The following is a 26,063-nucleotide window of genomic DNA, read 5'->3' as shown; positions in this document are numbered from 1 at the left end:
CAGCTACATCGCTGTCATATAAATTTACGTCATAAAAATCACTTTCGTCTGATGAATTCTGCTCTGAACTATCCGAACTCTCACTTATTGCTTGAGCCACCATAGTAATAATCAAGTTGCGCAATACACTGGTTCCACTCGCTACGTCACAGGTAATTTCATATTGTTAACCGGAAGTTAATCTGCCGTAGAAAACGCTGTGTTTTCACCTTAGGAGCATCGAATTAGCAAAAAATAATAGCAAAATCGTTTTTAGAATACTTTTTTACATATAAGGGGATAAACTTGTATTTTGGGGTTTACATGCCCTTTAACATGCACTCTTTTACAAATATTTTCTATAGTTTTACCAAATACACTGTTATTCATTAGTTTGAAGAGGTCTTTTTCCTTTTGTACTAAGAAAAGGCAGGGGAAGAGCTATGAAGTAAATTCAAAAGCCAACGAACTTCATCTGCAGCAGGAAAAGTTACTTGTGGCAATTCAAGTGATATTACACGGCAAAGGAGAGGTTACTCATCACGTAATGGCTGTGTTACTGCAATATCTAAGGATAGATGAAAAGAGCTTCATGAAGAAGTCCTTAGTCTAGGAGACAGCTGAGCATGCTAAGTGTAAAGCAAAGTTCTGGGGACCACCAGTCTTAGAGCCAGAGGGGGGGGAGCATATATTTTAGAGGTCTGTTGAAAAATACAACCTAACGTGCCCTGAGTTTTATGGTGACAGTGACTGTAAGAATTTCACAAGGGTGAAAGAAGTTTATTGAAATGGAAAGAAGGAATGCATTGGTCACGTCCAGAAGAGAGTGGAAAGTGCACTTTGTAAACAAATTTCATTTCATACACATTTATTTAGTGTATTTTCCACAAAATAGTCACTCGTGTACTGTGGTAGAAACACCTCATTTCAAGTACACTATTTCCTGTGTAGATCATTTTCAATTTGGAAAATGCAATTAACCACTAGCCTACTGAAGCAAACAGTCCAGAACTCAGAAGTGTTGTATGATTAAAAGCACTGCATGAGAACATAGAGAGAGGATTTTTCAATGAATTCTGCCACTCTCTCACTAAATAAAGTCACCAATGAAATACTTAGATATTTACTTGCAAGACTGATTCTATTGCATTTAACACATATCTTTACCTTTGGTAACTGATATTACTAACTTCATTTGAAAACCTGATCATCATCATTTTTAATTTGATAAAGCAAGTTGTTGTGTACCTGCCACAGCAACACACACATAGATGCACACATGCTCAAGGTTGACCACACTACCAGTGTCAAAGAAAGCCTCCTACTCAATACAAACAACACTGTGGGTTCCTTTCAGTTCCACATGGGTCTGAGCAGTGAACGTTCTGTGAGACAAAGCCTGCTATTTTTTCAAGAAGACTAGTAATGTAAACCATTTGCAGTTGCCAGACCAAAGGCAGCACATTCTCCACATTTAAGACCCAAATGTTGTGCTTTTAAGACTGGTACTCAACCCATTGAGCTGCCCAGGCCAGTAAGAGGTCAATCACACCATAAGTTACCTCTGAGCAATCATTAGTTTTTCTCGAACAAGATAAATGAGGTCAGTATTGTCTTTATTATAGAGTTGTACTCTTTTAAGTTATTGCCTACAAAATGCTACTACTTTTACCTGGTAAAGATGTTATATGACTGTAATCCTATGAAGTTATCTTGTTGTCCGAAATTATTGCATAACTCACTTTGCTAAACATTTCACGAGTCTCTGATAAAGTTCTTCATTATTTACTTGCACTGCTGGTTCTTTAGTATTTGTACATTATTATTATCTTTTCATAAAATTATCTAATCTTGCTGGATTTATTGAAGCATATCATATCTGCATAGACATTTACACACACACACACAAATTATTGTGCAGTATTTTGGTAATTAAGGTTAGCTTTGTTTGTTCCAATTTTTATACAAGGGTACTTAGCTACCCTTTTATTATTCTCCCCATATCACAATAGCTTATATTAGCAGAGTCATTAAGTTCCACACATGTAATTCTTGTATTCTGTTGTATTGTACTGCATTGTAAACAAGTGGTGCCACTGCAGTACCTGCCTGATTAAGGAAAGATTAGTGCTTCCTTGGCAGCCACACAACAACAACCTTAGACAAACACTTTAAAGTGGCTTACAGGCCACTTCGTTGCAACCCTTTCCATTGTTTTAAGAAACAATGAACTGGAGCAGCTTTTGTTTCAGCTGTTTGTCAAATGATGTCAACATGACCTCTTGGCTCATGGTTCATATTAGACTCTGACCACTGTGTTATGAATTGTTCTAATTGGCCTGAGCTGTGACGTCAATTTTTGCTGCAATTCAAGAAGTTTGTGATGTTGTTCTGGTAATGTACATTTTGCATTGGTCCGGAAGCAATCCTCTGTGAAACTTGTAGAAGAAAATAAAACATACCTTTAAGTCATGCGAATGCAGGTTATTTATATAAGGGTTTTACATATTTCATCTTTAAACAAAGGACAGGTTTTGTTCAAAATATTGGCAGACCTTCTTCATTATCTAAAAGAAGTCCATATTGCTATGGGCTTTCAATGAATAAATGTTGCACTTGTTATTCACTTGTAAGCTCATCTTTCTCATTTATTCTCCCAGCCTGATGCAGTTCCCCAGTGCAGCCATGCAACCTCCACAAGCCAGTACCAAGACAGTAGTGAAAGGCCAAGTAAAGAGGAAGAGTGGATAAAAGAAAATAATGATGTTACAGTGAGAGGGTGGTTTCTAACAAGGAAAAAATATTCCTTCCTTTCCAAAACCATAGATACCAGGATGGTGAAAAGACTATGTATTCGTAGCTTGCAGTGTGGGGTTGGTTCCCCGGACAACATTTATAGCTTAATAATGGGAGATGACGTTGATGATGATGCTGGTGATGACAAAAATGACAGTGACAATCCACCAAGCACCCCATTCCAAGAAAAGCCTCTCAACCTTGAATTATTTGGGCAATGGAGTTGACATACAGTTGTATATAAAGCAGTGTTCCTAATAATGAGGTCACTAGAAAACAAACATTAAGTGTTCTCTAACCTGATAATGTTAATCAGTACATTTGCGTAATGTTTTTTAAGCGCTAGCCATTTGACAGGGTCAAGAAACAAGGGGTTGTGTTAATTGTGTATTAATACATCAAAGTTGATAAATCTGATTATAATTTTTACGTGCTGGAATTACAGCAGGCCTTTCTACTGAATGGAATATTGCATGTGTTCAAGCTGAAGAACATTTGAGAGCAACCTCAAACTTCATTGTCAAGGACATGGAATGCCCCCTGCACACAAAAGAAGCAGCCGCAAACACCACCACCAGTGAAGTCTTCGACAGTGGCGAAGACTATGAAGAAAATGATGACGGAAATTAAGGCACTTTTTCGTATACTTCTTTAAGAATTTCCTTAAATACTGTTGATATCAAACGAATTTCAATAAATAAACATAAATATGCAGCAAACTCATTTAGATTTGTTTGCCATTGTTTTTTAAATGGTTTTCCAGCTTTGGGCACAGGCCTATCAAATTGCATATGCCACCCAACTTCATTCAATGCCTGCTAATTGTTTTAATTAGCCCTAAGATGAATGTTTGAATTTTCTTAAGACTAGCACATGATAACTAAACATCAGTCCCTGATATTTTTACTGTACACACAAGTTTTGAGTTGACGGATTACATTAATTTGATGACTTTGTTTCAACGCAAATGTATTTCATAAGAGAGATTTGTTTGAAGGGCGGAAAGACTTTGCACAACGTAATATGTCATAAATGTTGATCGCTGAACATCATGGACGAGGCGGCTTGTTCGAGTACGGGACATGAGAGAATGTAACCACGGTCACAGACACAAAGACCCCAACAACTGGAACAAGAAGAAGACAAACAATCAAATGCAAAGAAGTCATTAACCAAGAGAGAGAAAGTAAAGCTCAAAAGAAAGAAGAGAAAAGAGAGAAAGAAGGAACGAAGAAGACAGTTGAAAGCGATGGGAAACGAGGACCATATTACTCTCAATAGGACAAAAAGGAGAAAATTGAAGGCAAGGAGCGAAAAGTGGAGGAGGCTTGAGGAGAGAACGAAGAAAGACGAGGAGAGGAATGCAGCTCGATACACATACAAATTGTATCCTCCTCGTCTGACGACTAAAATGTAAAAAGACTACTTAATTAACAACAAATAATGTAAATAATTTTTTAAAAAACACCTGTACATAGTTAAAAAGCACCACTGTAAATAGTAGAAACTGAATGAAAATGATTAATCCCTCTATTCCAGGGCTCGAAATTAACGGTAACCCGTTAACCAACGGTTAGTAATTTTCAACTTTTGGTTACTAAACATGTGTCCAACTAACCCGACATGGTTAGTAAAAATTTTCTTAAATATTTAAATTATGTTATGGAAATAACCTTTTTATAAGCAAATGTTAATTTTTAGGAAAGATTTTTGTGTTGTTTTCTTGCATGAGATTGTTTTCTGTCTCAACAATTTGTTCTTGCCATCTTTACGATTGAATCAAACTTTTCAGACCTTTTTGTCATGATTGTTATGTAATTATGTAGTTGTCAAAGGTAGTTTACTTAATTAACCAATCAATCACACCGTTTATATCAGGTTACAGTTTTGTACTTAAAGGTTTAGACACGATAGAATAAATCCATTCTTCTATCCAAACGTCTGGTCTGATCTTTACATGGTGTCAGACGTGGGATCTCTCTAAAATGGATAAATTAGACCCTCCAGAGCCACTCTCTTTTGAAGGAAACGTACGAGAAAACTGGAGAAGATGGAAACAAGAGTTTGAGTTATACCTAGCAGCCACTGAGAGTGATGGAAAATCCGAAAAAGTTAAATCATCTATCCTACTCACTTGTATTGGAAAAAGGGCTCGTGAAATTTACAACACCTTCACCTTCCAGACCGAGGAAGACAAGATGAAAGTCGGCCCGATCCTAAGCAAATTCACAGCATACTGCAATCCTCGAAAGAACACAACCTTTCTACGTTATCAATTTTTCTCCTACAACCAACAAGATGGACAGCCTTTTGATGATTTTGTTACTGAACTGAAGAAACGTGCTGAGGAATGCGCTTTTGCCAACCTGAAAGACTCCCTGATCACTGATAGGATTGTGTGCGGAACGACTGACAACAAACTTCGTGAGCATTACCTACGAGAAACAGATCTCAAGTTGGAGAAGGCCATTTTACTTGGTCGCGCTGCTGAGGAATCGAGAAAACATGCTGAAGAACTCAAACATGCCTCGAAACCTACTCCAGTCGATATGGTCGGCCAAGGGGCGATTCCCAAGACAAACAAAGGCGCGACACCAGAGTACTTTCCTAACTGCAAATTTTGCGGTCGTGGACATAATCGTGGAAATTGCCCAGCATACGGAAAGCTATGCAACGATTGTGGTGCTCCAAATCACTTCGCCCAATGCTGCCCTAAAAAGCAACGCAGATCCAACCCTCAACAAGCACGCAACAGGCCGATTCGTGAAATCACTCGCCACCCCGACCTCAGAGAGGATGAATGGGAGAATTTTGTCGGTGCGATAACTGTGGAAAGCCTAGGGGAAGAGAAAGATGTCAACGAAACGACTCTACACTCAAACAATCCAGAAGATGAGGTACTGGAATGGTCTGTCATTTTGGAATCAAATGGAACTAACATCAACTACAAACTTGACACAAGCAGTCAAGTTAATATTCTTCCAAAAAAGGAATACACTAAACTCATCCACAAACCTAAGCTACATCCAGCGAAAGTGAAGCTCACCGCCTACAATGGCACCGACATACCAGTCGTCGGCAAGTGCATCGTCACTCTGAAGAACGGATACCAAGAATACAAAGTTCTCTTCATTGTGGCAGAAATGGATTCTGTCCCACTCCTAGGACTGAACACTTGCAAGAAACTCAACCTCATTAACCGTGTAATGACTGTAGATTGTGAGTACTCTAGTTTAATTAATGAGTATAGCGATTGCTTTGGTGAAATAGGTAGTTTACCTAAAGTTCATCACCTAACCATAGATGGGAATTTCTCCCCTGTTATCCAAGCGCCTAGGAAAGTTCCCTTTGCCTTGCGTGAGAAATTGAAAGATGAGCTTGACCGCATGATGCGCCTCGGCATCATAGATAAAGTTGACAGGCCCACTGATTGGGTTTCTAATCTCGTGATCGTTGAGAAACCTAATGGAAAACTGCGTGTGTACCTTGACCCTCGAGATCTCAATCAAGCGATAAAGAGGCAACACTACCAGCTACCCACTGCCGAAGATATTCTTTCTCAAATGGCCGGCGCAAAGTACTTCTCAAAATTAGATGCGTCTTCGGGTTACTGGCAATTAAAGCTTGACGAAGAAAGTTCAAAACTGCTCGCCTTTCACACGCCGTTTGGTCGCTACAAATTTAAGCGTCTTCCGTTTGGCGTTAACTGCGCATCAGAAATCTTTCAAGCCGAAGTGACAGAAATCTTAGAGGGTTTAGAGGGATGTGCAAACGCAAAAGCAGCAACAGCAACAGGCATTCCAAGAATTGAAATTGATAATAACCAACGCCCCGGTCCTCAAGTACTTCGACCCAAAACTGCCAATCAAGGTATCATCTGACGCGAGCAAAAGTGGTCTCGGTGCCACTCTAGAGCAAAAACATGGCGACAACTGGTATCCAGTCGCATTTGCAAGTCGATCAATGACCTCGTCGGAAACCAACTATGCCCAAATTGAAAAGGAGATTCTCAGTATAGTTTTTGCCTGCGAGCGTTTCAATGATTTTCTCTACGGTTAGCGTTTCTTAGTCGAAAACGACCACAAGCCTTTGAAAGATATCTTTCAAAAACTAGTGCTCAAATCTCCTCCTCGAATTCAACGATTCCTACTTCGCTTACAGAAGTACCAGTTCACAATGAACTACATTCCCGGTAAGGACATGGTGGTCACAGACACGCTAAGTCGTGCATATCTCAGTAACACATCAACACCTGAGATTGATACCTCTGACATGACACGCTATGTTCATTTCGTAATATCGAATCTTCCGATTAGTGATGACAAGCTTCTCGAGTTTCAGCACGAAACCTCACGCGATCCTGCTTTAGAGAAACTCCGGGAGTATACAGAAAACGGATGGCCCCAGGAGAAAAAAGATGTTGATTCTCTTGTACATCCATACTACAAATATCACGATGAAATCACTGCTGCAAATGGTCTGCTTCTGCGAAGCGAGCGCATCATCGTTCCTACTACAATGCACCAAGAAATTCGTACAAAAATACACGCAGGCCACCTGGGTATTGAAAAATCTAAAGCGCGAGCAAGAGAAGTTCTCTTTTGGCCAGGCATGTCAACTGAAATAACAGATATGATAGGAAATTGTAGCATCTGTTTAGAATATAGAAACAAGCAACAAAAAGAGCATTTAATCCCTCACGAAATTCCCGATCAACCCTGGATAAAAATTGGTGTTCATCTGTTTAACTTAAAGAATAAGAAGTATCTACTAGTAGTAGAGTACCACTCTAAGTTTTTTGAGGTTTACTTGTTAGCAGATACCTTAAGTTCAACTATTGTAACTCACATGAATCAATTTTTGCACGTCAAGGAATACCAAAGATTGTAGTTTCTGACAATGGTCCACAATTTTCCTCCTATGGCTTCGCCACGTTTGCAAAGCAGTGGGACTTCAAACATGTCACGTCAAGTCCCACATATCCACAAAGCAATGGTATGGCTGAACGAACTGTGCAGACAGTCAAAAATCTCATCAAAAAAACACTGCAAGATGGTGAAGACCCATATTTGGCGCTCCTCAATTTTCGCACATCTCCTACAGTGGGTGGTGGTCCTTCACCAGCTTTCAAGCTCATGCAACGGAACCCAAGAACCTTACTACCATCTGCAAAGCCATACCGCGTCAAAGCCCCTAACTATTCATCAGCATACTACAATCAAGGTGCAAAGTCCCTACCAAGCCTAAGCGCCCACGATACTGTCAGAATCCAAAACGGAACCTCATGGGCTACCAAAGGCAAAGTCATTGAACCTCTTGAATATCCACCTCGGTCCTACACCGTCGAAACTGAAAGCGGACACAGACTTCGCAGGAACAGGCGTGACCTACTACGCACCAAAGAGGAATTTACTCCATCTCCAGACATCAGCATCGCTCAGCCTTCAACAAACACATCCGTAGAACAAGATCAACACTCCACTGACCCGCACTCCACTTACGGTGAGGAGCCAGAGCCAACACCCGCTCCAATATACACACGATCCGGTCGACAAGTGATCAGACCGATCCGATTTAAGGACTTTGTATGAACACATAGTTATACAATATTATAAACCTCATGGTCGTATACCATATATATACAACATATATTCAACTGTTATAGGAAAAGGGGGATGTCATGATTATGTAATTATGTAGTTGTCAAAGGTAGTTTACTTAATTAACCAATCAATCACACCGTTTATATCAGGTTACAGTTTTGTACTTAAAGGTTTAGACACGATAGAATAAATCCATTCTTCTATCCAAACGTCTGGTCTGATCTTTACACTTTTGAGCGCTAAGGCCCTGGAGACGAGTTTGCGTCGAATGTGGGGATCTGGACACTACAATATCGGATCCACCATCTTCACTTCGAAAATTACTCTTTGCGAGGTTAACTGGCGGTTTGGCATTGAATTATGTAGAGTTCTTTGGATAGATTTATTAGAAAAAGGCAGGCTCCAGCTGAAAGTAACTGTGGTGAAGAAGAAGAATGTCAAGAAAAGGAACCAAAGACAACAGAAGATATGGAAGACTCGAGCTCCTGGAAGCGTTACGAAGAAAAGAGGAAACAAGAGGGCCGATCATTTCGACAGGAGTGGAAGAAAACATTTGCGTGGCTTCAGTTCGACGAGACTAAACAGGAAATGTTCTGTACCACCTGCCGGGAATTTCCTTCTCTAGCAGATACCTAAATACTACCTAAATCATGCTGGTCTCTTCAAGGGAAACAAGAGGGAAATAAACTAGGAGCTGAATTGTCAAAGTTTTTTAAGGTCACCATGCAATTTCGACTACTTTTTAATTTGTTCTAGTGGTTATTGACAAAATGTTCAATATTTGAGATTTCAAGATTGTCAAGATTTTTTAGTTGTGAGCTTGGATACCAAACTTTATAATTTGGTTAGTAAAAAATATGTCTACTAACCCGAAGGGTTAGTGATCCAAAACTTAAATTCGAGCCCTGTATTCAATGTGAGTTTAACTAGTTCAAGCTGACTACTGCTGTCGAACTGAGCAAATTAATTACTAAAATGGCTAGGAAGTCGTGCCCTCTAGACCCGATTCCTTCCAACTTACTTAAGTTGTGCTTTTCTCATTTGGTACCAATCATAACAAAGATTGTTAATTGCTCTTTAGAAAGTCGTGAAGTTCCTCCGCCTATGAAAAGGGCCATTTTATCTCCTCTTCTTAAAAAACCATCCCTTGACACCGAGCTCTATCCAAGCTTCAGACCGGTATCGAACCTCATGCTTGTGTCCAAGGCGACAGAAAAAGTAGCGGCGACGCAACTCTGGGAATATTTATGTTCAAATGGATTAAATGAGGAACTTCAGTCTGCTTATAAAGCTAATCATAGCTGTGAAACAGCTCTAATTCGAGTACAGGATGATATCCTCAAAGCCATCGATAGTCATCGCGGTGTTTTGCTTTTGCTATTAGATTTTCTGCAGCCTTTGATACGGTTCATCATGAAATTCTTCTAGGAAGACTCTCCTCTAGGTTTGGTATCAAAGGAAAAGCCCTGGATTGGCTACGATCTTACCTTACATACCGTACTCAGCTTGTGAAAGTAGACGACGCTTAACAATGATAAATCAGAATTTCTCTCGCTGCACTCCCGTTTTCGTCATTCGTTGCCCCTGCCCACAATTTCTGTTGGCATGGAAAACATCAGGCTCTCTCAACAGGCTCTCAATCTTGGCGTGATTTTTGACGACACAATGTCACTTTCACCTCATATTAATACAATAGTTAAGGGTGCCTTCTATCACATACGAAATATTTCTAAAATAAGAAAATACATCAGTACAAGTACCACAGAAATTCTAATTCACAGTTTTGTTAGCTCGAAGTTGGACTTTTGTAATTCTCTTCTTTTTGGTGCCCAAAAACGGGACATAGCTAAGTTGCAGTCCGTTCAGAATGCAGCTGCTTGAATTATCGCCAGTCTCAAAAAACGAGATCACATCATCAAGACTCTAAGAGATCTTCACTGGCTTCCTGTTGAGGAGAGAATTGTTTTTAAAATAAATTTAATAACTTTTAAAACATGGAATGGCTCTGGTCCCCGATATCTTGAAGATATTTTAAAATTTTACCATCAAGCAAGGACATTACGGTCATCAAGGGATCATTTACACCTTGAAGAACCAAATTTTAACATGAAAACTTATGGCCAGCAAGCGTTTTCCGTTGCTGCCCCCCCCCCCGACTATGGAACAAGCTCCCCTTTGAAATTCGAGCTTGTTCTGATGTTAATCTTTTGAAACCTAAGTTGAAAACGTTTCTTGTTAAAAAGGTATATGACATTTAGTTTTGCCATATTTGATTTTGTTTTTGTTTTTTCTTTCCTTTTTAAGATGTGTACAGTAGGGTTATATGTAAGCTTGTGCTTAATGATATTCTTATGTCCTTTTTTACATTGTAAAGCGCTTAGAACAGCGATGTATAAGCGCTATATAAATTCCATTATTATTAGACTTGTCTTAAATTTAACACTATTTATGACTACACAATATACTACAATTTATCATAAATTTACTACTTGCTTGTTGAGCTGAATGATTTCATGAATTCCTGACCTACATTGTGAAGGAGTAATATTAATTCATAAATTTGTGACTTGTTGTAGAGCTGAAGGATTTCATAAATGTAACATCTTATTTTATAAGATCTAATATTTCATAAATTTGTGAAATATTTGTAGACCTGATAGTCTCCCTCACTTTCTCGCAGCCGTTTTCGTCTTGTCAGACAATGCTCCTCCCCAACAAACAGGCTGTTCACATTCCTTCCCCAATTTGAGCCAATCACAGCTTTGGTTATATTTTCTGGAACTGTTTCAGGCCAACTTATCCTTTTACATGCTATCCACTCATAGCCTGCATTTTATTGTACCATGTGGAGCAAGTTGTCTCCCAGAAAGCCTTTAAATTATGTTTGCCTCGTTACGTACGTTAGTTTTTGTTTTGAATAAAACAGACTTTAAGTTGCTACGATTTGACTACTTATCACATCCGCTTAAAGCAGTATTGGTATTTTTTGCAGTTCCAATGACGTTTTAGAAAGGCATGCTTTTTCTGACCTTATCTAGTCTGTGTCTACATGTGACAGGACTGATGGTCAATGTTGATGATCTGATAACAATAACCTGTTTCTAATCTTGCCAAAAAAATTCTGCCCATGGGAAATTTACTGATCCAGCTTTTACAAGCATTATACAGTTTCAAGTCGCCCATTTCAGGGCCAAATGCGCTTTCTCAGTTTTCGCTGCAGAAAACCTCAATCTTCGATTCAATTTTAGCTAGTTTTTATGAAAGCAAAACAGAACCCGGCCTATGGTGGCTGACACCTCTGATGCGACCGGAAATCACAGGGCCTCATTCTTTGTATGAAAACTGCAATGAGGGACAAAAGTGTTGACACACTTCCGTAAAATGGCCCCTTTTTGCATAGTGGATATACTTATCCCCTTCCCCTGTCTACCCCAACCCCTTCCCCCCAAAATCAATGTTGAATTTTGGACCCTCAAGTCTTTTTTTTACTTCATACAACATTGATTCGGGGGGTCGGGGGATTTACGGCGTTTAAAAGGAATGAAATAATAAATGAATTAAATGTTTGTTAAAAGCACCCGTTTTAAACAAGTGTGTCAACTACTTTTGTCCCTGATTGTCTGAAATATGTATTTGTGTTTTCCGGCTAGATTTTTGACGCTGCTGAATTTTTGGGTGATGACGTTACTCTATGGGCCAAATTGTTTGTTTTTAAATATCAATTTATAGAGTTTCGTCCTGATTTGTAGTATTCGCAGAGTAAAATGTACGAACCGTATGTCATTACTTAATCTTGTACTCCCGCGCGCGTTCCTGATACCCTGCCGGGTCGAGACGAAATGATTTGTGTTGTGATCAATGCCGTTGCTGCGGATGTAATGTTTTCACAAGTATTATCAATAGTGGAAAAAAGATGGAAACATTAAGGTACAATGAAAATTGTTCTGGTAAATGGTTAACTTAAGCGAATGAAGTACTGCAGAGTAACAGAGGGGACATGCAATATTTTTGACATTGACCTTTGCATTAGTGAAAGGACGTGAACAATATACAGGTTATGAACCTCATAAATGATGGGCCAGCCATTTGTGCTGTGCCCTACATATAGGTGTGTTTTTTATTTTTTGGAAACCTTTTCTAACCTAACTGATCCAAACCTTTAGCGAAGGTAGGCGTCGAACAGCTTAGACCAGGTTAGGAATGTACTTTTGTAATGATTTTACATGACCGCCTGCCATTTATTCATGATTGTTTATTGATGTTGGACGGACAACTACTTCATTTCCCAGCTAGTAATTCACAGAATGCCAAAGAAATTGTTTTCAAGATAGGCACACCAGTTTGTATCATCGCCAAAACAGCAATTACTTTGGCCCAGAAGTTCACCTAATGACAAGCAAAGTGGGATAACACGTGATCGATGACGGCCGTGCGCTGGAAAATTTTCCTTTTTTATGCGCTAATTCCTCACAAAAAGCAAAAGAAGATTCCGCTATGTACAAAGTGCTTCGCAATACCTATTCTTGGTGAGAAAAATTCCAGCGATGTGGTGCAAATAAGGAGTTTCAACGGTTAACCACGAGAATACATATCGACATTAAGAGGTCATAACAGACTAATGTTACTTTCCGTTTGCCGAAACGTGGTTAACCGTTGTAACACGAAGGAAGCAGTGTTTTCCTCAGTTTGAGCTGTTGTTTTCTTTGAGAGTCAAATACCAGTTCACGTTTCAAAGCTTTCTTTTCATTTTCTCTGCCGACAATACACAAAAACACAGGGTTTCGCTTGAGAAATGCAGTCGAAATACACAGACATATGCGCTTACGTCACGCTACTTGCGCTGCGTTATCATGTCACACAGGGTGTCAAGAGGTGGGATTGAAAGTAATTGTTTTCGTGTACACTTGTAATGTTTGCTACGCTGTCCTTAGTTTTTTATTGAATTGGCCATGAATTTACCTTCACTTTTCTGTAGTTTCGATATTGAACGCAGTGACGGCCGCTCCTGACTAACGCTCCATATTTCCGTGGCCGGCCAGTGACTATCCCCACTTCGTGTCAATCCTTACCCTATCCGTGATTGTTTGGGCCTTAACAATAGGATAAAGTGAAGAACGAGAAATACCCACTTTATTTAAAATATTTTCAGTACGCACCCCCTTGAAATTCATCAAAAGTTGTACATAGGCGCGAGTTTCAGCGTCAGTTTTTAGCTTGTAAACCATATCGACGTTAATTCTGGATATCGCAGCCCTTTTATTACGTCATCGCGTAACTCGAATTGGCCCTATTGTAAGATCCAGGTGTAACATTTTTTCTATTATTCGTTCTTGCGTAATTTGTTTTTCCTTTGCGTACGCAAATTAGTTTATACTTCTTTTCGTCCTTTTGTTTAGTCTTTTTTTTGGCGTTAATTTAGGTGTTTATTCTTTTGTCAGTTTTCGCGCCCTCGTTAGCCTTTCTTTGCTGTTTCATCTTCATTAGCGCCTTTCTAAGTTTCTATAGTTTTATTTTCCGCATGTTCTAGCGTATTTTTCATATCGTAGTTTTGCAGTACAGTTTGTGCAGCTCATTTTGGTCCGCGCTTAGCGCAGTTCTGTTTAGTTTCTTGCAAGTCTCTTCGCGTTATTCGCAGTCCGCTTTACAGCAGTTTTCTCTGGCCGAAACAATGTAAGTGTACTTCACAGTCCTCGTTTTGCAGCTTTGTTATTTCCTTACTCTAATTTACCTTAGTCGCAACTTGTAACTTTTTTGCTCTTTTACCGTTTTAGTTTCAACCCACGCTGTTTGTATGCACACTCTTAGTACCAAGCACGTCGGCTACAATAAATCTTAATTCGAATTTGGTTTGTGGTGTTGTTATTAAAGGCCAAGAGACTTACACGCTTATTGCAGTTTCATCGTTGAAAATTGTTGGTGACATGTCGTTTCGTCATGAGCTTTAGCCGCAAGCAGCTTACAGATCCCGTCGCCCGGCGAGTTGGAACACGCGTGCGACAACCAAACCGTTCGCTGGATTTTGAAGCGTCTTACCTGGAAACACTTCGTTTAAAGAAAAATTCAAGGTCTGGTCACCTATCTACCGTAACCGCCATTTCCAATGAAATTTCTGGCTTGCTTACTGATGATCATAATCTTCAGGAGGTTAAAGAGAAGCTTCCTTACTTGGACAACGCTTTTGAAAGATTCAAAGAGGCCCATCGCGACTACGTGGGAGAAATTGTGGATGAGAACGCCCTTATTGAGGGTCAACGCTATCTTGAAGACAAAGAGAGAAAGGTTCATGTGTTCCGTCAGCAGATCGTCGATTGGATAATTAATATTGAACACAAGCTATTAGCATAATCGCTTCAAGTAGATTCGGCGGTGAATCCCGAGGATTCAATTAGTTGTGCTGGTACGCCAATTCCTTCAGTTGCTTCCAAGGTTTCAAAACATTCTAGTCGAGCAAGTTCACGTGGTGGCCGTGCTTCATCAGTTGCAGCCGCGAGAGCCAAAGAAGCCGCAAGAATTGCCGAGTTAAAAGCTGAAATTTCTATGCTCGAAAAGCGCCAAACACTCGAAGAGAAAAAGTTTCGTTTACAGCAGGAAGAATTATGCCTTAACCTCGAAGCCGAAATAGTCAAGACAACAGCTAAGGAGAGGATCTACGCAGCAATGACCTCCCCTTCTCTACCGGAGGTGAAGCCTTTAAAATTGGAGACAGAGCTCCAGGATCAGGATCCCCCTCGTACCAGCCCCCGCGCGAAAAGGTCTTTTCCAGGCGAGGTGCACCACCCAGGCCAGGGAGTGTCCGTGGATTCTGTTCCTTACGGCCACTTTGATTATCAAGCGGGTACAGTCGGCGAGGATCTGAGAAAGGAAACGATTGGTTTGCAGCGGCAACAGACTGCTCTTCAGTTTCAGCAGAATAGAATAATGGAATTGCTAGCGCATAATCAGAATAGGAACAAACTTCCGCAGCCCCGTGTTCCTGTGTTTGACGGAAACCCTATTGAGTACCGCACCTTCGTTCGCGCCTTTGAAAATTTGGTTGAATCCAGAACATTTAGCAGTACTGATAGGCTCTATTACCTCGAGCAGTTCACCGCAGGGGACGTTAAGGAACTTGTAAGATCCTGTCATCATTTACCAGCGGAAGAAGGTTACGATGAGGCTCGTAGGCTTTTGAGAAGGAAGTATGGTGACGATTATCGCATAGCATCCGCTTACAAGATGAAGGCCCTCGACTGGCCGAGCATAAAGGCAGAAGATGGTGTGGCTTTGAATCGTTTTTAAGTCTTTCTCGCAAGTTGCAAGAACGCATTGGCAGGTAGCCAGTACATTTCTAAGTTTGATCAGCCAGGAAACATTCAAAAGTTGGTGCTAAAGATTCCTTACAGCATGAGAGAAAGATGGCGTCGCTTAGCTGATGACATCATGGACAGACAGTTAAGGCCAGTACAGTTTAGTGACTTCGTCGCCTTTGTTGATCGCGAAGCAAGAATACTAACCAACCCAGTCTTTGGCAAGATATCCGATACCGTAAGATCGGCGCCTGGTCAGCGGTCCTCTGGTGGCAAGACATCCAATCCCAAGAATCTCAGTCTTTTAGCACATGTAGGCGATAGTGAAAGTCCTACCAGTGAGACGGTTCCGCACGGTGTAAAGGAGCCAAGTCAACGCGCCGATGGAGAGCAGAGACCTCAGACTCGCAAGGTTCAGCGATCTGGAATCGATCAGGGTCCCTCACAAGGGAAAAATCGGTGTCTCTATTGTAGCAGAAACCACGCCCTTGAGGATTGTCAGTCATTGCGGTGGAAACCCTACCAAGAGAGAATTCAATTCCTGTTGTCCAAAAAGCTGTGCTTTGGATGTTTATCCACCGATCACGTCGCAAAGTTTTGCCCGCAGAGGAAAAATTGCACGATTCCGAACTGTAAAGGACGGCATCCTACTGTTTTACATACAAGCCCTCGTGAGAGACCAGCTGTCGATGTTGGAGTGGGTACGGAAGACGTAATCAGCACTCAAGTTTGTAGTCACATGGTAAAAACGAGCACCAGTGCCAACAGTGAGACCTCAGGAGAGGGTCGTAGGACAGGCATGGCCGTAATACCAGTTAGAGTAAGAGCTAAAGATAGTGATGAGAGCGTCGTCACCTACGCCTTTTTGGATAACGGTAGCAACTCCAGTTTCTGTACTGAATCGCTCATGAAGCAGCTCGGGATTAATGGTCAGCAAGTTAAGATATCCCTGTCTACTCTTGAGAAGAAAAATAGCATCACCAACAGCTTCCTGGTTCGCGACCTTCTTGTATCCGATTTGGACGAGAACGAGTGGATTAGCCTCCCGACCCTTTATACCAGGCCGGAGATTCCTGTGTCCAGCAGCGACATTCCAACTCAGGACGACGTTGATCAGTGGCTCCACTTGCAAGGAGTTTTTCTGCCTCGTCTCGACGCTGAGGTTGGCCTTTTGATTGCTAGTGACGTTCCCAAGGCTCTCGATCCACTTGATATCAAACACAGTCAAGACGGTGGTCCTTATGCTTCAAGAACGCGAATCGGCTGGGCGGTAAATGGTCCCTTAGGCCGTCGTCACCATAGTTCACGGTCATCCGCTTTTGTTGCTAAAGTCGATCACGGTGAAGACTTCTACAATCGCGATTTTACTGATCCCACCGTTGATAGCAAGACAGAGATGTCTCAAGACGAACGTAGATTTATGCAAATCGCCGAACAGACGGTGGAGTTGAGAAATGGGCACTATCAAATCTCTTTACCTTTTAAGGATCGCCAAACGCCTGTACCCAGCAACAAGGTTCAGGCCTGGCAGCGCGCCATTTGGTTGAAGAAAAGGCTGGAAAGAGATCCGAAGTTGTACCAAGATTATAAGGCCTTTATGGAAGACATTCTCTCCAAAGGATATGCACGCAAAGTGTCCCCTGATCAGAAGAGCCCCGCGAAGGGCACCGCCTGGTACATACCGCATCATGGTGTTTACCACCCTCGCAAGCCAGGAAAGATCCGCGTCGTGTTTGACTGTTCGGCCAAATTTATGGGAAAGTCTCTCAATGACATGCTGTACAAGGGCCCGGACCTAACCAGTTCTCTTGTAGGAGTCCTGTTGAGGTTTCGTGAAGAGAGAGTGGCTGTTATGGCGGACATAGAGTCCATGTTCCACCAAGTGAGAGTTCCCGATCCTGACGGTTCCTTTCTGTGTTTTCTTTGGTGGGAGGATGGCAACATGGCGCGCGAATTACAAGAATATTAGATGGTCGTTCACTTGTTTGGAGCCATTTCATCACCGGCTTGCGCAAATCTCGCACTCCGCAAGACAGCAGAAGATAATCGTCACAGCTTCCCTCCTGATGTCATTAACACAGTTAAAAGAAACTTTTATGTTGATGATTGTTTGAAGTCCCTCCCTGGCGAACAGAAAGCCATTGAGCATGTTGGCAGTTTATGCACTTTACTATCGCGTGGTAGTTTCAAGCTAACCAAATGGGTCAGCAATAGCCGTGATGTTCTGCAAGCTATCCCTGAGAAGGAGCGAGCAAAGGACATCAAGGACATGGACATAAGGAAGGAAGAGTTGCCTGTTCAGCGAGCCCTAGGAGTTCAATGGTGTGTAGAATCCGACTCGTTCCGCTTCAGAGTCAACATTAGCTCCCGTCCACCAACGCGTACGGGTATCTTGTCTCTAGCGAGTGCTATTTTCGATCCGTTGGGATTCTTGGCACCGTTCGTTCTGACCGCGAAGGAAATCCTTCAAGATCTTTGTCGCATTAAGCTAGGATGGGATGACGAGATCCCGACTGAGTACGCTGCACGTTGGGAAAATTGGCTAGCAGATGTTCCAAAGCTCTCGGAGTTTGCTGTGAGTCGCTGTTTAAAGCCAGAGGATTTTGGTCCCGTTAAATCCAGTCAGCTACATCACTTCTCTGATGCCTCAGAAGCAGCTTATGGTTCAGTGACTTACCTTCGACTGGTTAGCTGTGAGGACCGAGTTCATTGTTCCTTCCTGTTCGGAAAATCACGCGTTGCTCCTTTGAAAGCTATTTCTGTCCCTCGTTTAGAGCTCTTGGCCGCAACCGTTTCTGTGCGACAAGACAAGATGCTCAAGGAAGAGCTGGAGACGCCTCCTAATTGCGAATCCGTGTTTTGGTCAGACAGCATGTCAGTGCTTCGTTATGTGAAGAATGAAAGTACGCGTTTCCACACGTTTGTTGCCAATCGGGTTGCCGTACTACGAGAGGGCTCAAGTCCAGATCAGTGGCGCTATGTGGAAGGTGTAGCGAATCCTGGAGATTGCACTTCAAGAGCGTTGACTGTCAATGCATTGTTGAGCTGCCAAAGATGGTTACTGGGGCCGGAGTTTCTCTGGAAGTCAGAAGAAGATTGGCCTAGGAACCCCTTATCGCTTGGATGTCTTCAAGACGGAGACCCGGAAGTGAAGATGGTTTATAAGGTTTGTCACGCTTCTGTTTCCGACTCGGAGCATCCTGTGGTTGAGTACTTTAAACGCGCGTCTTCCTGGCACCGATTGAAGAAGTCAGTTGCATGGTTTTTACGGTACCGTGGAAACTTGCAAAGGTTAAGTGAACGCGGAAAATCGAGAGAGCCGATCCATTCAACTCCCATCCTTTCTTTACCACCAATTACCGTTACAGAGTTGGAAATCGCGGAGCTAGAAATCCTCAGGAACGTCCAGCAGTTTAATTTTCCGGATGAGCTTGAGCTGTTAAGCAAGTCTGAAAACGTTACGCAAGTCAAGAAAAGCAGCAGCCTTCGAAGTCTGGATCCAATCTTAGTGAACGGCGTCTTACGTGTCGGTGGGAGGTTAAGTTTAGCGTCCACTGCATTTGAGGCCAAACATCAGATTATTTTGCCAAAGAAGGATCACGTGACCAACCTTGTAGTAGAATATTACCACCAGATCTCCGGTCACTCTGGAAGAGAGTACGTTATCAGTCTTGCGCGCGAGAAGTTTTGGATCGTAAACGCAAGTTCTGTTGTCAGGAAAGTTCTTTCGAAATGTTTTAGTTGCCAGCGGCGTCAAGGCCCGTTCTGTGAGCAGAAAATGGCTGACCTTCCCGTGGATCGTGTTACCCCAGGTCAGCCACCTTTTACATCTGTCGGCATTGATTGTTTTGGTCCTCTTCAGGTACGCCGTGGGCGAAGTCTTGTGAAAAGATATGGGGTCATTTTCACGTGTCTTTCTATCCGCGCGGTTCACATTGAAGTGGCGCACAGTTTGGAAACTGATTCTTTCCTGATGGCGCTCAGAAGGTTTATAGCAAGAAGGGGCCAGGTACAGGAGATCAGATCCGATAATGGTACCAATTTCACCGGCGGAGAGAAGGAGCTCAGGGAATCCATCAACGCGTGGAATCACAACAAGATTCACGAAGCTCTACTTCAGAAGGGTATCAAAGTGGAACTTCAACCCCCCCTATGGCTTTCATCATGGAGGTGTTTGGGAGCGCTGCATTCGAACAACGCGCAAGGTCCTTCGAGCTTTGCTTCAAACTCAAACTGTTGACGACGAAGGTTTAGTCACCCTCCTATGCGAAGTGGAAAGCATTATTAATGGTCGTCCAATCACCACAGTTTCAGGTGACCCCAATGATCCGGAGCCCCTTACACCAAACCATTTGCTTCTCTTACGCTCGGAGCCTCAGATGCCCCCTGGGTTATTCCAAAAGGAAGACTCCTTCTCTCGACGCAGATGGAGACAAGTGCAATATCTCGCAGATATCTTTTGGAAGAGATGGTCTAAGGAGTACTTGCCTCTGCTCCAAAGTAGGCAGAAATGGACGACGATTCGCAAGAACCTGGCCGTTGGGGATATTGTTCTAGTGAGCGCCGAAAATTCCCCTCGCAATTCATGGCCCCTTGGTAGAGTGGTAGAAGTCTTCGCTGACAAGAAAGGTTTGGTGCGCCGTACCAGAGTGAAAGTAAAAGGAGCAGTTTTGGAGAGGCCAATTGACAAACTTTGCTTGCTGATAGAAGCTTGAACTTTCCCTTTGGAGTTATTTTCTGTGCAATTTTCTGAATTCAGGAGAAGAGAACATTAAGAACTCTTAGAAAGACACTTAGATCTTTAATTGTTTCATTTAAGTGCCTCGCGTGTGCTCCCCACTTATGGGGCCGGTATGTAAGATCCAGGTGTAACATTTTTTCTATTATTCGTTCTTGCGTAATTTGTTTTTCCTTTGCGTACGCAAATTAGTTTGTACTTCTTTTCGTCCTTTTGTTTAGTCTTTTTTTTGGCGTTAATTTAGGTGTTTATTCTTTTCTGTCAGTTTTCGCGCCCTCGTTAGCCTTTCTTTGCTGTTTCATCTTCATTAGCGCCTTTCTAAGTTTCTATAGTTTTATTTTCCGCATGTTCTAGCGTATTTTTCATATCGTAGTTTTGCAGTACAGTTTGTGCAGCTCATTTTGGTCCGCGCTTGGCGCAGTTCTGTTTAGTTTCTTGCAAGTCTCTTCGCGTTATTCGCAGTCCGCTTTACAGCAGTTTTCTCTGGCCGAAACAATGTAAGTGTACTTCACAGTCCTCGTTTTGCAGCTTTGTTATTTCCTTACTCTAATTTACCTTAGTCGCAACTTGTAACTTTTTTGCTCTTTTACCGTTTTAGTTTCAACCCACGCTGTTTGTATGCACACTCTTAGTACCAAGCACGTCGGCTACAATAAATCTTAATTCGAATTTGGTCTGTGGTGTTGTTATTAAAGGCCAAGAGACTTACACGCTTATTGCAGTTTCACCTATAAGTCAGTCGTGAATAAGTCTATGTCACCCCCACCACCAATAACATAACTATGTCATCGGTTACTTTAATTTCAGTTAAAATCAGTGTCATGCACGGGTCAACTTGTGTGCAGTAGCACAATTTTGCATTCAGACAATGAGGGACAAAAGTGTTGACACACTTCCGTAAAATGGCCCCTTTTTGCATAGTGGATATACTTATCCCCTTCCCCTCTCTACCCCAACCCCTTCCCCCCAAAATCAATGTTGAATTTTGGACCCTCAAGTCTTTTTTTTACTTCATGCAACATTGATTCGGGGGGTCGGGGGATTTACGGCGTTTAAAAGGAATGAAATAATAAATGAATTAAATGTTTGTTAAAAGCACCCGTTTTAAACAAGTGTGTCAACTACTTTTGTCCCTGATTGTGGCTTTATTTTCAGTTTACTGATAAATGATTGCTCATTTCTGTGAGTTATTAAAACAGTTGGAAAAGAATGTGGTTCCAGTGTGAGCAGTCATTTGTTGGGGAGGAGCGGAACAGAACAGAACAGCTGCAAAACAGACTATAGAGCTGAAGAATTTCATTAATTATTACTTTCTTTGAAAGATGTATATTTCATAAACTTATGACTTGATTGAAGGGCTCAAGGGTTTCATAAATTTAAGAACTTGTTTCAAGGATGTAGTATTATTTCATAAATTTTTTATGTCATATTTCATAGATTTTTGACCCACTTTTTAAGAACTGAAGGATTTCATGAATTCATGACTTCACTTAAACTGTTTTGTTTGATGAGCTGACGGATTTCATAAATTTATACTTATTTGTAGAGAGACAAAGTTCTTTTACATGAGGATGCATTTTAAAGGGAAAAATGCCTAAAGACTAATCCATTGAATCTTATACAAATAATTAGATCCTGAAAAAGTTATAAATGTACAATTCATGTTATTTTAGCAAAGCAGTTCAAAAGACTAACAATGTAAATTCCATCATTTGTAAAGGGACCTATTCATTACTCATTAAGATTTCTATTCCAAGCAATGTAAAATACAGGGCAATTTCAGGTGTTAAGTGTAAGCGTCTTTGTGGTTTCACATGGTAGGAACTAAAAGTCTACAATTTCTCTGTATCAAAATATTCCCATTTATCATGTAAAAACTAGGAACCTCACTTTTGGAGTTATTTTGTCAAAAAAAAGACAAAAACATCATTTCAGGACAAAAAATAATATGTGCAAAAATCGTTTTTGTATTTATGATTGTTTTACTTGTAAACTAGCTAGAATTAATCAATGTTGTGCCCCGTACATCTGCATGCACAGAGTTCACCTTTTAATTCTTGACATACTCTTACCTCCTGTTATTAGCAGCTCAAATTCTTTACACCTTGAAGTCAAGAAAGTTCAATAATCTGTGTGTTCAGCTTCAAACTTTGTGGTATTCTCTTCTAGGCCTGGTCTTCTGCTTGTCAATAACAAACATCCCCGTCAAGCATACACTGCAATTGTCAATACTGGAGAAAATGAACAATAATTATAAATCATTACTTCTAGAATTAGGACACCTCCGGCCTGACTTCTGCACACACTTTCTCCCTATTTTTTCTTTTTTTCTACACGTCCTCTGGTAGAAGTTGGATGCATATACTGTCTACTCTTAGGGGTTACAACCAACTTGTCATGGTAACCGTTAAATGAGTGGTCAATCCCATAAAGTGCACGCACACATGGTCAAGGTAGCTTTGTACAGTGCTAGAATCTTTGAGTTCTTTGTTGGGGTTTAAGCAGAGGCCTGTGGACCAGTTGCTTAAGCATCTTGTTTTCTTCGTTTTTAGCGTTTTTGGTAGCAGCAGTCCTACAGCACATTTTTCTTATATCGTTTTCTTTCAATTCATCAAGGCGTGCGAGTAAACACATTCTTTCAGAATGCTAACCACAAACAACAGCTTGTCTACAATGTCTTCTCAGGTCACCGCATCTTCACGTTCTAGTTGTGGTTCCACACCAGTGTCACCACCTAGTCAACCCGTTTCCCTGCCAGACAACAACTCTTTAGCACAGGCGATTTCAATGGCTCTCGCGGAATCGCTACCTTCATTGCTATCTTCCTGTCGAGATTCCAGTGGAGGGAACGCAAACATGGCCACGACATCTGGTTGTGCCCTCATATATTTCAACTTATAACTCATTTACCAGTCCTCCGGTTTTCTCTACTCTTCCCACCACCTCCTCCACAAACGTGCCTGTAGTGGTTGGGGGCTCTTGTGGTGGCATGACCAGATCTGTGTCCTCTGCATTTCCAAGCCTCAACAAAGCTTTTGTGGTGGGTCCTGGCTGTGCTCCAGTCCGGTATAAGCTTGTTTCTACAATTACAGCAAGACTTTGTACACCTGGCTGACCTACTACCAGACAATAATTATTTGAGCTCAATAAATCGAACCCCAAGCAATTTTGGAGGGAAAACTGATGATATCGGGGTCTAAGAAATGGGTCAATGAAATAGCAGGCATGCGTCAGCTCGGAGAAAAAAACGCAGCTTGGAGACCACCATCTCGCTGGCTCAAAAAATGACTTTGTAGTACGAGGATTGGGATGGTGTGACAAGTCTGGCAAGCGGATGGGATTTATTCATTATTCACACGATTATGTCTGGTCTAGTCTGACCCAGCAAGAGTGGAGAACCGTGAAGTATGTGTGTGAGATGGTGACCGGGTTAACCTTTAAGCCGAGACCCGTGGAGTTTCAAAGGGGATGCATTGGTCTGCAAAAAAACATGACCCCGGACATCCTTTCTTTGTGGGAACAATTCAAGACTCCGACTCAATGCGTAGTCGCCTACAAAGGAGGAACTTTAGAAAAGACTTTTTTAACTCAATTAAAAATTCCGTTTGTTAATTTAGAAGAGTATGGTTGTCCGAAATTAGATTATTTGCCAGACACCTATTATCCACTTGTTAATAGACCTTTTGCATGCCGCGCGGGGACTGGTCACTGGAGGTATATGTCCGCCATCTTGGATTAAAGTGCGTGCAGCATGGTAAACAGTTGTGGCGTTCCGCTCTGCCATACTAAGTCAACGAGGGAAAAAGAACTGTCATTTCATCGTTTTCCAAAATGTGAGTTGATGAAGAAGGCATGGCTGGTAAAAATACGTCGTGATGAAGGAGAATCATTTACTGTATCAGAGCACACTCGAGTGTGTTCTCTTCATTTTACTGCAAGTGATTATTGAACAACACTTGGTGGCAAAACAGTTCTCAAGGACGATGCAGTTCCGTCAGTATTTTCCTGGGCAACACCAGTCTAACAGCGGTTGTCAAGGACAAGTTCATTTGGGCTTGGAAATGCGGGAGCGAAAGAACCATGCGAGAACTGTCAGGAGAAGGACCGTGATATCTCGCGGCTTGAGACAACGCTTTAAGAAAAGGAAAATGAAATACAGGTTTTGATGTCTAATTTTCTAACGATAAAAAGAAGTTCTGAGAGTATGTTGTTTTCATTTAAACGATTTGATGGTAGTGATGAGAATATCCACTTTTATACTGGCTTCCAAAATTCAGCCAGCTACAGAGAATTTATGACTTATGTTTTATGTCATGCTGAAGACATGAGTTACTGGAGCCCAAATGTTCATGGGACCTTGTCTAATAGTGTTGAGAATACACAAATGTCTAGTAAGAGTACAGGTTATACAGAGAGGGCTTTATCAAAGATGGATGAACTTTTTCTGACCCTTGTGAAACTACGTTTCGGTCTTCCTTTGCACCACGTTGCTAACTTATTCAACATTTCTAGTTCCACAGTTTCAAGGGTATTTACATCATGGATTAATTTGCTTTATTTTGTGTTGGGATCTATCAATTTCTGGTTGCCGAAACATGTCATTCAAGAAACAATGCCCGATAGCTTTAGGAAATTTCCTTCAACAAGGGTGATCCTTGATGCCACTGAATTCAACATCCAGACACCTTCCTCTTTGTTGAGGCAATCTCAAGTTTTCTCACAGTATAAAAGTACCACTACAGCTAAAGCACTGTTGGGTATTGCACCTTCAGGTAGTGTTACGTTTGTATCTCAGTTGTATACTGGAGGCATATCAGACAAGGAAATCACTAAACAGTCTGGAATTCTCTCATTACTTGAAAGAGGAGACAATGTAATGGCTGATAGAGGTTTTGTTATAAATGACCTCCTTGAGCCTCTTGGGTGTACTTTGAATATACCTCCTTTCCTTAATAACCAGGGTCAATTTACAGAAGATCAAGTAAAAGAGACTCAGGAAATCGCAAATGTGAGAATACATGTTGAGAGGGCAATAAGCAGAATCAAGACATTCAAAATCCTGCAAAATGTATTTCCTATTAATCAGACTGGTTTGCTTAATCAAATCTGGACAGTCTGTGCACTTTTGGTCAATTTTCAGACACCAATCATTGCACAAGACTCCTAAGAGAAACTTTGCTGACATCATCATTCAAGGAAATATCAAACATCAGAAACTGCAAAATTTTGTGGTGGTAAAAACATTAATGAGCCTTACATTGCTTATAAATTTCGACTTTTAAAAGAAGAATTTCTCCCGTGATACTATTTGGAATATCAGGATCAAATCTCTGAGATCACCAACAATGTTAAGCTCCTATATTGTACAGTGATTTGATTTTAATATCCTTAAGCCAAATTCACAAAGCCTCCTAAGCTAATGCATATCCTAAGTTTTGTCAAATGATAATAGCTCTTTGTTATCAGACAATATTTAGGAGGTATCTTAGATTAGGAAGGTTTGTAAATCTGGCCTCTGATCAATGAGCATATTAGTGAAGCAAAATATGTAAACAAAATTCACCCAAAAAAGGGGTTTCAGAAGATGCCATTTTATTGCATTAATGATCTACTTTAACCAGCTGAAATAAAACTAAATTTTCCTGAAGTGTACTACTGCCA

General features: G+C 41.3%; 3 protein-coding genes across 3 annotated transcripts; all 3 read left to right on the top strand.

Moving 5' to 3' along the window:
• The first annotated feature begins 4,760 nt into the window (after positions 1–4,760).
• On the top strand, positions 4,761–6,656 carry LOC140926215 (uncharacterized). The gene has a single exon (XM_073375992.1). It carries the CDS (start codon positions 4,761–4,763, stop codon positions 6,654–6,656), a length of 1,896 nt encoding a protein of 631 aa, XP_073232093.1.
• A 9,105-nt stretch (positions 6,657–15,761) lies between these two features.
• Positions 15,762–17,633, top strand: LOC140926214 (uncharacterized). The gene has a single exon (XM_073375991.1). The coding sequence runs from the start codon at positions 15,762–15,764 to the stop codon at positions 17,631–17,633; it is 1,872 nt and encodes a 623-aa protein (XP_073232092.1).
• LOC140926213 (uncharacterized) lies at positions 17,634–19,904 on the top strand. Its single transcript, XM_073375990.1, has one exon. It carries the CDS (start codon positions 17,634–17,636, stop codon positions 19,902–19,904), a length of 2,271 nt encoding a protein of 756 aa, XP_073232091.1.
• Positions 19,905–26,063: the final 6,159 nt, after the last annotated feature.

Source organism: Porites lutea, chromosome 2, assembly GCF_958299795.1.
Source record: "Porites lutea chromosome 2, jaPorLute2.1, whole genome shotgun sequence".
Taxonomy (NCBI): Eukaryota; Metazoa; Cnidaria; class Anthozoa; order Scleractinia; family Poritidae; genus Porites; species Porites lutea.
Note: the sequence above shows the minus strand (reverse complement) of the source record. Positions and strands in the feature narration are given on the sequence as shown.